Source organism: Alternaria viburni (assembly GCF_023758015.1).
Source record: "Alternaria viburni strain BMP 2772 chromosome Unknown scaffold_2, whole genome shotgun sequence".
Classification (NCBI taxonomy): domain Eukaryota; kingdom Fungi; phylum Ascomycota; class Dothideomycetes; order Pleosporales; family Pleosporaceae; genus Alternaria; species Alternaria viburni.
This window is the reverse complement of record NW_026055771.1, coordinates 1,625,021-1,638,745: the sequence shown is the minus strand read 5'-3', so window position 1 is coordinate 1,638,745 and position 13,725 is coordinate 1,625,021. Positions and strand designations below refer to the sequence as shown.

The 13,725-nt window shown below is 52.8% G+C and overlaps 6 protein-coding genes across 6 annotated transcripts; 1 reads left to right on the top strand and 5 right to left on the bottom strand.

Annotated features, from left to right (window-relative positions):
* Positions 1-16: 16 nt before the first annotated feature.
* Positions 17-1,064, bottom strand: J4E79_001499 (uncharacterized protein; the record flags this gene model as incomplete). The annotated part of the gene is made up of 2 exons (XM_049350408.1): positions 17-289; positions 366-1,064. 2 exons carry the CDS (start codon positions 1,062-1,064, stop codon positions 17-19), a joined length of 972 nt encoding a protein of 323 aa, XP_049215567.1.
* A 768-nt stretch (positions 1,065-1,832) lies between these two features.
* Positions 1,833-2,807, bottom strand: J4E79_001498 (uncharacterized protein; the record flags this gene model as incomplete). Its single annotated transcript, XM_049350407.1, has 3 exons — positions 1,833-2,081; positions 2,144-2,574; positions 2,633-2,807. 3 exons carry the CDS (start codon positions 2,805-2,807, stop codon positions 1,833-1,835), a joined length of 855 nt encoding a protein of 284 aa, XP_049215566.1.
* A 629-nt stretch (positions 2,808-3,436) lies between these two features.
* On the bottom strand, positions 3,437-7,643 carry J4E79_001497 (uncharacterized protein; the record flags this gene model as incomplete). Its single annotated transcript, XM_049350406.1, has 3 exons — positions 3,437-6,118; positions 6,224-6,481; positions 6,705-7,643. The coding sequence occupies 3 exons, from the start codon at positions 7,641-7,643 to the stop codon at positions 3,437-3,439; spliced, it is 3,879 nt and encodes a 1,292-aa protein (XP_049215565.1).
* An 804-nt stretch (positions 7,644-8,447) lies between these two features.
* On the bottom strand, positions 8,448-9,215 carry J4E79_001496 (uncharacterized protein; the record flags this gene model as incomplete). The annotated part of the gene is made up of 2 exons (XM_049350405.1): positions 8,448-8,647; positions 8,708-9,215. 2 exons carry the CDS (start codon positions 9,213-9,215, stop codon positions 8,448-8,450), a joined length of 708 nt encoding a protein of 235 aa, XP_049215564.1.
* A 359-nt stretch (positions 9,216-9,574) lies between these two features.
* J4E79_001495 (uncharacterized protein) lies at positions 9,575-10,302 on the bottom strand (the record flags this gene model as incomplete). The annotated part of the gene is made up of 2 exons (XM_049350404.1): positions 9,575-9,793; positions 9,853-10,302. The coding sequence occupies 2 exons, from the start codon at positions 10,300-10,302 to the stop codon at positions 9,575-9,577; spliced, it is 669 nt and encodes a 222-aa protein (XP_049215563.1).
* A 1,042-nt stretch (positions 10,303-11,344) lies between these two features.
* On the top strand, positions 11,345-12,586 carry J4E79_001494 (uncharacterized protein; the record flags this gene model as incomplete). The annotated part of the gene is made up of 3 exons (XM_049350403.1): positions 11,345-11,358; positions 11,407-11,540; positions 11,592-12,586. 3 exons carry the CDS (start codon positions 11,345-11,347, stop codon positions 12,584-12,586), a joined length of 1,143 nt encoding a protein of 380 aa, XP_049215562.1.
* Between the last annotated feature and the right edge of the window lie 1,139 nt (positions 12,587-13,725).

Sequence of the window (13,725 nt, the reverse complement as noted above, 5' to 3'; positions counted from 1 at the left end):
GAATGCGTCTCTCAATTTAGTGGGTGTCGATGCCTTGCTTCTCGGAGCTTTGCCGCTGTTGTTGTTGATTGACCACTTGTTTTGGCCATTCCATCCATTCGGCCCAGTAGGATCCTAGAAAGTCATCTACTACACCTACTATGCTCGTGCCGCAACCTGCCGTCCACCAACCTGTGTGAAGCTGTTCTAACAGTGCGCCAAAGTAAGCAAAGATGAGCAAAGCTAATGGCTGCCGTTGTTGCTGCAACTTGAAGTATTCTTTCGGTACTAAAGATAACCAAACGAAGGGCTGTACCAATCGCGACAAAAGCCGTGAGTCAGTAAGAGTGTCAAGTAGACCTGGAGAGCAAGATTCAGTAACTTACAGCAGACCAGCTACCGTTATATCCCCATTCCTCCTGTTGATCTTCCCAGGTTTTCCGGAAATGAAGGACCCATGCACTCATCTTCCTCAACAAATACAGCGTCTCGTCGTATACTGCCTTGTTTCCATCATCAGCCCACGTTTGCTTGATGCGCACCACGTGCTGATCATCCGGTCCCGGCTGCATGTTGGGATCCATATCATCCCAGTCCTTTAGATGGAGCGTTGATTTTAAAGGGCCCTCTTTGAGATGTTCGTAGATAGGGCCTATCACGGCCTGAATACCGCGCACAAGAGGTATCCATTCTGCACCCAGAATACGCGATGTCCGTATTGACAGGCTATCGCTGGTACTGTCGTTATCTTGCTGTTTGTCCGCGTTGGCATCTGAAAGCTTGGAAAAGGTACAGAAAGCGTAGAAGAACATTAGCGTTGAAGTTGCAAAGACTGCTTCAGCGTTGTGCGGGCCGATTGTGTCGATATCTGCTCTAAATCCGCTTAGAGCGACGGTGTGATGATGCGCTGCGATGTGGAGATTTGCGCGTCTGTCGTCAGGATTGAGATATGCAACGTGTAAAGCGGAGAGACTGATGAGACAGTGCATCATGTATGCGTGTTTGTATGCTATTTCTGGGAAGACCACCTGCCACAGCTGGGTGACTGCCGGCACACCGGGTAGTATAGAAAGACTGGTGGCCATTGTCCAGTGATGCAATAGGGACATATCCTTCAAAGAGAATGAGGGGATGACCTGGGTTTCGGAACATGGTGTGCTCGCTGCGAAAGGGTCGTTCTGAGGGGACGCTAGCTGGAATGCGTTCGGAGTTGCCGGTGTTTGAGCACGAGAAGACGCGTGTTCAATCGAACTTTTGGCTCGCACGGGTATGTATTCTGGATATACACAGGCAACCTCATGCCTCACGCAATGCGAACATCGCGGTTTTGCTTCGTCGCACTATCGCGCGCGTCAGAATGGAGGTTGTAGTACGACATGCTTCGTACCTTGATCCGGCGGCGCTTGCACGTGGCACAGCCCGTCCGCGATTTCGAGTGAGCTTTTCTTTTCAGAGCCATTGGAACTGGCCAATTGCATCAAGAGCTTGATATTATAGGCGAGGAAAAAGTAGTAGGGAGGCTCTGCGGACGGAGGCAACGCGAACGAGAAACGAAGAACGAAATACGATGAAGCTAGAAACAGGTTGGTGCTAACCCAATTTGTGAACCTCGGCCCACTCGGCGAGCGAGACTTTCCATCCCGGCGACTTCCCATAAACACCACAACACCTGGGCAGCAGATTGAAGATGCACGCATTCATGTCTATCAAAAGTTCAATGCGAGTTCTAGATACATAAGGTTGTCGTGGCCGCAGAATAACTAAACGCCGTAATCATGCCACGCCAAACCCAAACGCGATACCAACGCCCGTAACATCTTGTAGAGTACAAAAGAAAAACAGCAAAAATCCTTTCACGCCCTCTCGTACAGTCCGATAATCTCACTATCCAGCTTCTTTACCGCCCGGTGATTCGTTCCAAACACGTCATCCGCGCGTACAAAATGGAACAAGACCTGTACCAAGAACATAGGCAGCGTATCGAAAACATACATGTACACCTCATGCGAAGCCAGATACCCACTATGACCCTGTCCAAACTCGATGACGCGGAAGATGCAGCGAGCGATGATGACAACAGCCGCGATAGCAAGCAGTTTGTACTGCCATGGATTAGTACATCGTTCGTCGACGAAGGACATGAGAAGAAGGAAAAGCAACTTACCAAAGTCGGCCACGCATACTTCCCATACTTCGGCACCGTATACCTCTCAGGCGCACTCCTCATCCTGAAATAGAATATGGCACTAACCACGACAAAGAAGCCGAAAAACGCCAACTGCACAAACAATCCCAGCAGCATGATCTTCTGTCCCATATCCGCCATGTCTGCCTGCGCCATCATGCCGCCACCACCAGACTGCATGAGAAATGCAACGACATCGCCACAGACGAATATCTTGGTCACCAGCGTAGGCCGGATAACGGAAGCGTGTTCGGCGTTTACGAAGACGACGAGGCGGCCGTAGATCATGTAGATTGTTGCGGCGTAGAGCGAGGGCGGGAGGATGATGAAGAGCGATTGCATGATGTAGGGCATGAGTTCGGAGGGGGATTGCGCGGAAAGGTAGCGGGCTGCGTAGCCGATTGTCATCACTGGTTGAAGATTGTTAGCGGGGTGGGTTGTTAAAGGACGAGAGAAGGAGAGACGTACTTATTGCTCCGATCACAAAGGCTGTATAGAACCAGGCGCGGCTTCGGATCATTTGGAAAAGGTGGTAGATTGTGCTTAGGCCGAAGAGGACAGCAAAGAGGATGGCGCCGACCTTGCTGGGCTCGTAGGGAAAGAGAGCGTACGCCTCTGTGTCTGTTGACGTTTCGTTTGCCATTGTGATGCTTCGGGGATAAAGTATGGCTGAAGATACCTAAGAAGGTTGACGCAGGGAGAGAAGGAGCACGCCGTTCCGCAGCACACGAGCAGTCGTCGTAAACGAATGTGAAAGAACTGGAAGTATGTGTTGAAAAGCGACAGGACGAAGTCGAACGGAATGAATGTGTGGCTTGTAAAACCCATCATCACAGACATCATTCCTCCTTATACAACTGAGCCCATCGCAAGCTGCACCCAAAAGCGCAAGAAACCCATGCAGTGATCCACTCCGAGACGAATACGCGGATAGCCCTACGAGACGGAGGCTGTGCACTCAGGAACGAGATGCGGGTACCCACTTCGCGTACCCTGAAACCCCTGCATCGCCCGCCCGTTACACTAGATCCGGCGCTACGACGATACGATATACGATGCACGTCTAGAAGATTGTATGCTTGGGTTGAGATTTCTATTCGATACCTCTAAGCCCTCCATGTGACGTTGTCACACCTGCGCCATGTGCCGGAAGTACCGGTAAAAAGTTGGCGCGCGACCATGCTATCATGTTCCTCCACCACCCTATTACCGCCCTTCATTACCCTCTCTTCCGTCCCAGTCGTGTCAAAAAGCCTTCAATTATCCTTGCCTCTAAGTCGCGGCTGGCTGCTGAGGTCGCCAGTGCGCATCGTCTATTTCCGCTTGCGTGAGCCCGGCGAAGGCAGCCGCATATTTGCTTGCAAGCCACTGCTCCACATGCGACATGGTCGAGTCCACCACGATTGAGGGCTGGCTTGGGGTATCATCTTCCGGAAGTGATTCTGTGTGTCCTTCATGGCTGTTGTAGTCCTTGGGCCCCTCTTCATCCACCGGTGGTTGCGATGGCGCAGAAGCGTGAAGACTCGCAGGAGGCGGCGAACCGTCCTCATGACTGTGGTGATATTCGGGTGCCTCTTCGTCCACCGGCGGTTGCGATTGCGCAGGAGCATGAGAACTCGCAGGTGGCGGCGAGCTGGCCTCGCGACTGTGGTGGGGTTCGGGAGCCTCCTCATCCATCGGCATCCTTGTTTGCGCAAAGGAGTGAGGGTCGACAGTTTGTGCGCTCTCTGTGGTGGAGCCTTCGTTCCTTGCGCTGGGCGCAGGAGTTGATTTTGCACCAGCAGCGTCTTCGCATGGCGCGAGGTCCCTGGATTTCTTCTTCTCTGCCGGATGCTCTGATTGCGCAATATCTTGAGGCTCCGCAGGCAGTACCGTCTCCTTGATCGGACCGCTGTTCTCTGTGCCGGATGTGGAAGTCGATCCCGCACCCGCAGCATCTCGAGATGGCGTAAAATCCCCAGCTACCCCCTTATCTGCCGGACTTCCTTGTTGCGCAATTATTTGAGAATCCACAAGCTGTACTGTCTCCTTGGTGGAACCGCTCTTCTCTGTGCCTGATGTGGAGGTCGTTCCTGCGCCCGCAACGACCTTGGACGACTCCAAATCCTCGGGACTCTCTTGAATAACTGGTGGTTGTGATTGCATAGTCTTGTGACGGCTCGCAGGCCGTACGGTCTTCTTGATGGACTCACTGTTCTCTGTGCCTGATGTGAGAGTCAATACCGCGCCGGCAACAGCCTTGGACGGCTTTGAGTCCTTGAAATCCTCTTGCTTGACGGGTGGTTCTGATTGCGCAACAGCTTGGGGTTCTACAGAATGCGCACTCTCTTGAATGGGTTCATGGTCCTCTCTGACGTTTGTGGTACGCGGTTGCGTTTCTACAGCATTCGTAGACGGAGTCGCGTCTCGAGGGGAACTGCGCCCTGTGTCATTCTCCGTAGGCTTAAAAAGCGCTGACCAGGAAGTAGGCTGCCCGCGAGCGGTACTGTTGTGTTCTTTGATTGATTCAGTGCTGCCCTCACCTGGTATTAGAGCAGACAAGCTCGTTATTTTGGATCTGAGATAGTCCGCCCGTACCTCTCTCGATTTCACTTCAGCTCTTGCCCCGTTCAACTGTGCATCGGTAACAGCAGTTGCATAGCCTTTCTTTCTGTACGCATCTTGGATACTCTTGCGATCGTCGGTGCGCTGTTTCTGCTTCTGCTTTGGTCGCAGTTTCGCACGCCCTTGCACCTTTGACCAGCTACCCGGGTCATTCAGAAGACTCTCCTCCATGGCCTTCTTCATGTCATCTTCACTATCGGTATGGAATGCTAGCTTTCCGGCTGACTTCCTAGCGGGTTTCGACGGCTTGGCCATCAAAACTTCGTACCTGTTGCTTGGATGCTCTTGAACCGTCTCTTGATTGGTAGGCGCTTCATCGCTAGGAACCGAATCAGCCGCAGACAAGTGGCCACCAAGGTCACCACCGTCGTTGATAACACTGCTGCCAATAACACCGTCGTTATCCTTGTCGGCGTTTCCAGTAACACTGTCACCACCGTCATCGGCCTTCGCGACAACGGATGGCGAAGACTCCTCCACCGTGATTGAAGCTGCTTGCTTGTTAGCGTCGGATTTTCCTGCCTTGCCATGTTTCTTCTCCCATCTCGATTGCTTCTTTCTTTGCTTCTTTAACTGCTCTGTTGACTGCTTCTGCTCGCTCTTCTCCTTCTCTTCCAGCGTTGAAAAGGGTGTAGGTCCACAAGGTGTAGGCGTAGTCGATAGCTCTCGAGATAAGCGCTGCTTTTTGGTTTGGGGCTCTTCCTGGGGTAGAGCTTGCTCTGGGGATGTGTGTTGTTCTTGAGTTACAGACTCCTCTTGCGGTGTCGTGTCGTCCCTCTGTGGAGGTTGTTCAAGAGACACAGGAAGGTCTTGAGATGTGCACTTCTCTTGAGCAACTGGCAGCTCCTTCTCATCAAGCAGCTCCCCCGATTTGGCACCTTTACGTTTCCTCGGCTTGTTCTTCTTTTTCGGTTTCTTTTGCTCCGCTGCTACAGCTGCTACAGCTTCATCGAGGACTAATGCGTCGAAGTCCATTCCCTTCAGTAGAACACCCTGTCGAGCTTCTGTGAAGAAATATACCCAGGTAGTAATGGTTTCGATTGAGCGTGGTCGAGTAGCGTACTCTGGAAATTTGACTACATCATGGCTGTGGAAGTTCTGCACGAGGCTGTGCCATATGGATTCGCCACCAGGATGCCTCTCTTCGAGGTAATCGAACAATTTCTTTCGAGCTTTCGCGCCATTTAGGCGTAAATCGTAGATGACGTCGATGTTCTCAAGACGAAAGGAATCGATCCAGAGGAATACACTTTCTTTTGTAACCAGAGGTCTAGTATAGATCTCAAGCACCCTCATCGCGTTCCAAAGGTATTGGTCAACGTGGTCGAAATCTGGGGCTTTTATCATTCTCTGAAACGCTGCTATTCCGTCTCGTCTGACCCTTTGGCGAATCTTTGTAGGTGCCTGAACGTATCTGTCGAACGAGGGTTTGTGCAACTTCAGAACCCCACTTACAGCGCACCACAGTACTTCGAATGGTTGGAGATCGGGCCGTTTGCGAGTCAGAAAGAGGATGCAACAACGCATGTCATAATCGAGCATTGCACTCAGGTTTTGCCTAGAGTCTTGATACTCGTGGCTCATCTTCGTGGCCACGCCGAGCTCAAGATCTGCCAGCAGGCCGCGTGTCGCAAATAATGGTATGACACATTTGGTCATATGATCGGGGGGCAGCATGTAGTTGTAAAGGATGGTGTTAGGATCAGGCTTAGCCTAAGGATGAATGTACAAAGTCAGTAAATGTTTCACATACGATGCGTACATGAGGTATCACTACCTTCCATTGAACTTGGTTGTTGTTGATCTCGAAAGAAGCGTCCCAATAGCCCGTACATTGAGGATTGAAGAGTGACATGGGCATTTGACATTTCCGGATCTTTCGGTCCAGCCTTGGAAGACTAGGCAGAAGGTGGTACTTGACCATTGGGTACTATACGTTGTCCAAGTCCCTCGCATCGGCCTCTTCAATAGCCTCTGCTCTCAACTCGTAAAAGTTTAGATCTAGAAAGTCCCCAGAGCCCGGAGCGGCCTGAACGACTGATGATTGTAGCTGCTGAATGGACAATCCGGGAAATGGTGCAGTGGTATCCGAATCATCCCTCGGTTCCAGCGACGGGTGGGGCGGATCTTGCTCGATAGCTGATGCTTGAGGTTGCTCAGCGGTCGATTTGGGGAATGGTGGCGTGTCCGGAATATCCCTCGGGTCCAGCGATGGTTGGGGCGGATCAGGCTCGATAGCTGGTGCTTGAGGCTGCTGAGAGTCCTTGTTGGGATGCGGCTCGATGGCTCCGGCAGGTGTGCGCTGCGCCAACCTGAAGAGCGCATTGCGGTATTTCTCCTGGATCTTCAGATGGGTGAAGAAGTTGACAGGCAGCGGCCAGTAATTGTCGGCGATGTGATGGCATATAGCTCCCTCCAACCAACCCCGGTGGTCCAGTGGGACTGTTTCGAGGCTGTCCACGATAAGCTGACCTATCGGTAGCAGCTTCTGCTTAAGAACCTGAGCGTGCGTCTCGTTGTTGAGGGTCTGATTGTGGTCCTGTAGACTCTCGGGTGTCAACGCCTTCAGTTCCTTCAGGTGGTCGAGAACGGGTGACAGTATTTCGATTATTAGGCTCTTGTCGTCATTTTGAATTTGCGACTCCATCTGTGCTGTGGAGTGGTCGGTATGGCAGGACAGTTCCGTAGGCGATAGGAACCGATTGCGGTATAACTTGCTAAGCCTGAACGACTGGAGGACGGACAGCCTAGGGCCTGAGCTGTGTATGACTGCCGGTAACGATGGGCTATGAATAATCGGTAGTTCGGCGACAAAGGGAGTCACCGGACGTGGTGTTGCTGAAGACGTGGCGGCGGAAGCATCATTGCCATCCATGGTTGGTGGAAAGTCGCCTCCAGCCTCTTCGCTGCGGTAAGAGCGTTCCGAACCGAGTAGCGGCGTAGTGTCACCAATGGCTGCTTCCTCATCAGGAGTTACCACGCGCCTACCAAAGCCCCACCTTATTCCGTGCATATCAGCGTCAGACATTAGTTCACAGCTTCGAGTGATTAGACTGAGGAGAGTGGAAAGAAAGGTCGATAGTGCGCAGGTCACGTATTTAAGCGACATTGGCTTGCTAGTTATGCGATATCGCCGGGCCACGTGGTGGGTCAAGAAGGCGCAAGTCGGAAGGAGCGGTCTGGGGCAGGGAGTCGCGGCTGTGATTGTGACAGTGTTTGTTTGCTCGACGGCCGGACTGGCAAATAGAACTGGTGGGGTCAGAACAAGCAAGCAGCGCGAGGAACGAGTTGGGGAATTCATGAAAAGTACGACAAAGAGAGAGGTAAAGGTGAGACACGAAGGACTTATATGTACAGGTCGGTTCCAGGATCATCTGAGAACAATGGAATGTATGTATACAAATAGTACAATGAGTGTGCTCAACTTCGCGGGCATGTCTCATAAAATCGTTGACTTACGCGCTCATATCTTCGTACTGTGACGTGTCGCTGGCCCTATTATAGCTTGCCTGGAAACAAGACTACCCTCCATGGTTTGGGTGGACCATCGACCTGGAGTCGTTCACAGCCGGATCGTCTAGGCCAGCTCCTAGGTCTTCCAAGGCGTCAATGAACCATCACAGCGTGACCGTTTGGGGAAACCAACGGGACAGTGGTAGGCCCGCTGCTAGTTCGACCATCATCGTCCTTCTCTCCAGCCGATGGGTATGAGCGCCGCCGCAACCTGTCCTACACCCCTCTCTGTCGCAAGTAGGTTGAATTGCGCCGCCGCATTCCTTGTGTCTTGGACTTCTAATCGTATTCCCTGGTCGTTTAGGTATTTGCGAACCGCAGGTGCGAGAGGCACGGTACTGGGGCCGGTGCCAATGATGAGTAGATCTGTCGCTCGCTGTCAGACCACGTTCGTCACGCATTCGTTGCAGGCGATTACAAACGTACCAGGCTTCGGATATAATAACTCCAACACTCCCCAGGCCTGCTCCGGCACCTCCCATTGCCTCTTCGCGTTCAGCAATTTGCCTGTCATTGCATCATCGCCCGTGCCTCCTTCAGCGACGGTGCCCTCTTTCCTACCCTCGCGTAGCCAGGGCTTCCATCGATATGCTTCTCCGCCTATCAAGAGAATGCCGCATCCGCTAATGCGCATCTGGTTGTTGAGCGCGAAGCCATCGCCTGTGCACGCGTCGATGGATGTGGCGGGAGCGACGGTGTTCCGGAGGACATCGAGAGCACTGAAGTCGGTCTGCGTGTCTTCGTCGCTCTTTGGGCCGCGATCGCGCGTTCTTGGAGGTTTGGATTGGAGGAGGGCGGGGCGCGTCGTGTGTAGGCAGCGTGCCTGTCGTGCAGACGCGATCACCGAGGGTCTGCATTTGGGCAGATTACGACATGAGGTTTGGGTCGTACATCTTGAGAATGCACGGGTACACTGTAGTAGACTTCGTTCCATGGTTGTGATATGCAATTGATTGTTGTGGCGGGTGTATATGTACAGGCCAAAAGTTATGCTAGAGCTGATGATCGATGCTGTCATCGAATCCAAAGAGAGCTCGGGCCAGCCGGCAAGCGAGACATCTTCAACCATTGTGCCTCATCTTGCACTCCTTTTGCCATCGCACCTTCCAAGCCAAATGCTCAAGTCGTGCGCCGCTTCAGTGAACAATGAAACCAGCGTTGCAACGGAATCGACTCCCATGCGATGCGCTCATAAGCTTTTGTTCCATGGATGCTTTCCACCCCCAGACCACCCTATGCGACCATCCTTGATCGCGAAGCAGGCAGTGATACTCAGGGGCTCTCATGCTTCCATCAGCGAGCATGTCGGATGTCGTAGTCTTCTTCTTCGTCGTCGGAGTCGAATGCTGACGGAAGATCCTCACAGTTCAGTCCCTCGAACGCGAACTTTTCGGCCAACGTGGGTTTCTTCTCTTCCTTGATGGACACCATCTCGAACGACCTTGTGAGCTCGGAGTTGGTGTTCACTCGCTTCAGCGTCTGCCTAGTAAAGCGGACGGGCGAAGTCGTTGGCTACGAAGATACGAAGTCAGCGTTTGTCTCACACGCAGTTTGTACAGTGATTTCCTTACCTTGGGTCTGGCACCCTGATCGCCTTGCTCGCTCACAGTCGCGATGCTGGTCGATGAGTTCCGCTTGCGCTTGCGAAGATCTGGAATGGGCTGCGCGTTGTATCTGGGGTCTGGCTTTGGCTGGTTCACTCCCAGATAACACCATTCGGACGTCGGAGGGTTGAAGGTGGATGTCATGCCGCGATCCATGTACAGGTCTGAGGCCTTGAGCTCTCCGGTCGGTGTGACCTGCTCGGGCGCTGCAGTGAAGCCACCCCACTGCGAGAAGGCGATGGTGCGGCAGCCGGGAGGCATGATCGAGAGAGCCATCTCCGGGCCAAGAAGCTCTCGCAAGAACGCACTGCTGGCGGATGATGCTTTGCGCGTGAGATGGGAGGGTTGTGGGATACCGCGCTCGTCCGTAGACGGTGCTGTGTCTGTCGCAAAAGGGATATACTCTTGCGCAAACATCTTGAGATGCCTTGCTAATGCGTGCAGTTTCGTGGTTGTCAGACTGAAAGATCCGGCTCGCAGCTGATCGTAATCTTTTGGACTGGAGGTCGGTGTTTGGAGTAGCTGGGAAGTGAGGTCGGTGGTAAATTTGCAGCAGAGCTTGAAAAAGATTTATCGCCATAAGGAGTAGGACTGTCTGGTGAAGGAGAAACAATGCGGGTGGCTGGTATGGACGGCCCATTGTCTGTTCTATTGTCACCCACGGTATGTGGTCGCCTTCACCTGCCAAGCCGACCAATAAGAGCAGGTCGAGATCAAAGCCATACCGCCGCGCTCACTTTTCAGTGACAAGATTGTCAGTCGCCGTGGGATAATTGGAGACTCGTGGGGTGTTTATAAAAGAAAAGGATGTGTTGTGAGACAGCGGTGTGACTGTTTGTCGTCTGGGTGGAAGCAAACTGCCACGCCTGACGATGGAGTCACTGGCGCCTGTTGTTTGCATGCGTCGTCGCTGCGCACCACGGCGCCGGGCATGGTTTCAGTTAAGGAACCACTTGAGGTGAAAACACGCAACACTGTCAGTCACTGCCCCCACGCCGTGGTTCTCGCATGCTGGTGTCTATGCAGCGTTAGTACGATTCACCCAGGGGTACAAACCTCTTCGTGAATAACTTTAGGGAGCAAGGACCTCTTCGTCGAGCCTACGCGGATAAGGGCCTTTTGCCTACTGGAAATAAGACTGGCAGACGAGTAGGACGCACCAAGATGGAAACGAGGGCTAAGGATTTCGCTTGAGTGCCTAGAGTTCAAAGAGCACCTCTAGAATGGGATTTGTGTTTCAAGACGGAAGGCTAGGGGTTTCCGAGAGGTCTGCGCTCATGAGAGGGTGCAGGCACACTGCGTCATTGGTCACGGGAAATCGCGTCACGCTCGTGCGCCCTTTCCGCGACTAACAAAGGCGCATTTCGCTGCCTGTTCTTGTTGTTTACCCAACCCCACTCGACATCAACTCTGAAGACTGCACTCCCCTCTCTACGGTGCTTCAGGTCGCACAGCGAAGATGTCTTCCAACGCGTATGTACCTTCATATATTGTCCTACACCTTAGCTGACCAGTACAAAGGTGCGGAGGTCACGTCTCCCGGGCAAACAACAGCAAGAAGGGGATCAGCAGTAAGCAGGACGATAAGAAGTCAGGCGACGAGGCCAAGAACGAGACTGCGGCCATTCGCTGCCGTTTCCTCGAACTGCCTGCTGGTATGTTTCTCTGTTACCTGAATACCGCTTTGGTTGTCTAATCCTTTGCAGAGATCCGCAATCGCATATACCACTACGCCGAAGAAGAGTTGCATGATGATTATGATAATTACGTTGATTTCGCACCACCGCTTCTGATCAGAAACACCAAGCCTGCAGCTGACAGTACCACTGTGCCGCATGTATCGAGCACTCTGCGCTACCGTGCGCTCACCCAGGTCTGTAAGCAGATCCGGACGGAGTACCGGCCTATGTGGCTTCGTCAATCTTGCTTCCGCATGGAGCTCCCAACAGTCGCTCAGTTCATCAACACGTACTTCCCCAAGGTCACAGATCACCAGAATGGTCCGAAACTCCTGCTGATCTCGTGGGACCACGGATCTATCGGCAATGAATCCGACGAAGATGACGACGATGACGAAGAATATATGGACGGTGTTCTGACAAACATCAACCTATTGATTCGTCTACGCGCCCGCTACCGAAATCTCACCATCCAGTTTATCTCCCGTCGGGTATTGGAAGACGATGTGTCCAACATGGCGTGCATCGAATGTGGCCACAGCATCCACTGCGGATGTGACAATGGTTGCGATCACGAGGACACCTGGGATGAAGCATTGTGGGAAGTGAGGTGGAGCTACCACTATCTCACGGCATTGAATCATTTCCTCGCCAACACCAATGAAAACTGGCTGAAGACAGTTTGCGATACCACCATTCTACAACCTCGCGTGGACTTCACCTTCGACATCGGTACCCAGAGTCTCACTATCTACATCCGTTTCTCAAAAGGTCAAGCTCCCAGTGGCTTCAAACTGAAGAGCATGTACAACCCTGCTCTTGACTTCCTCGATCGCTCGGGTATGATAGATCTCGAGGCTAGCGAGTCGATCGACTATGTTATCGGCGAAGCAACTAGCAAGTATACCCGCCATGCTCTCGGTTGTAGTAACTACATCGTCACCTACAATCAGATCCACCTTGACGATGCCACTATCGCTGCCTGGAAGAAGAAGAAGGAGGCCAAGGCATCCGCGTCTTGAGCGCTTGAGGAACACCCCAGATCACGAAAGATCGTGACGGAGATTAACCATAGTTCATGGTACAACAGCCAGGGGGATCGGGATTATGTTCAACAAGCATCGGTGAAGGAGATGTTCATATGTACGCTTGTCAGCCTCATTACATATAGTTCATGCCGTCTAGCTGAGGAAAAACTGGTGTCGAGTCTTGATACTGTGACTTTATTATGCGTCTTTACACATGCACCGTCCTTATGGTGAACACTCGGTACGACGCTGCAATACGAGCTCCTTCGTACTCTTCGGCTGCAAGCGGCGCCTCGCTCGGCCGCTTGAGCCGGCCGAGGTTTGGCGCGTCCTGCACAACACCACCGTCCAGCCTTGCGACATGTCTACACAGTGTGCATGTTGCATAACCACTAAAGCTCATAGTATCAGTACGGCGAGGATGTTAAAATGATCCTGCTGAGCTCAATGAAGCGCCCTGTCACGCGAAGACGCGACGATCGCCGTGTTCACGAACCCAGGAACAGCGTTTGCGTCGATGTTTTCCCGTCTACTACCCCAACGAGCAAACCTTGACAACTCAGAGAACATCAGTTCATCAGATGCCGAATCTCCAAGACGTCTGATGAACCGCTGGTGCTCTCAACAACAGACGCTGCGCGTGTTACGGCGTGGCGCGGGGTGGACAGGCCGTTGGCCCTGCGCCTCGGGCCGTTCGGTAGACAGTTTCTAGACATACGAAGGCTACTGCGTACTGTGATCTGGCTAAGTCGCGCGCAATATCTCTCGGTCACCAGTTCGCACGAGGCGCAGCGTCGGCATGCTGTCGTGCTCCCATGCATCACGATACAGGAGCCTATCGCGTGGCTGGCACAGCCGAGCTGAACGCAAACTTGCTGACTACGGACAGTGTGACGTCCAATCAGACCCCATTGGCTGTAACTACATCACCAAAGGACTCTGTATCCCTGCGGAGTCAGCAACTAGGCAACATTAAATGGCAAGGCTCGGTCGAGGGCTGCCATGGGAGGCCGACGTCCCAAGGCTGACATGTCCTGCGCTGTGTTGCTACCCGTGTATATGTAGCCCAGCTCTTTCCCAGGAATGAGCAGCTGAATCCAAGCCCTTCGGTCTTTCCTGCTCCTTGGAAACCA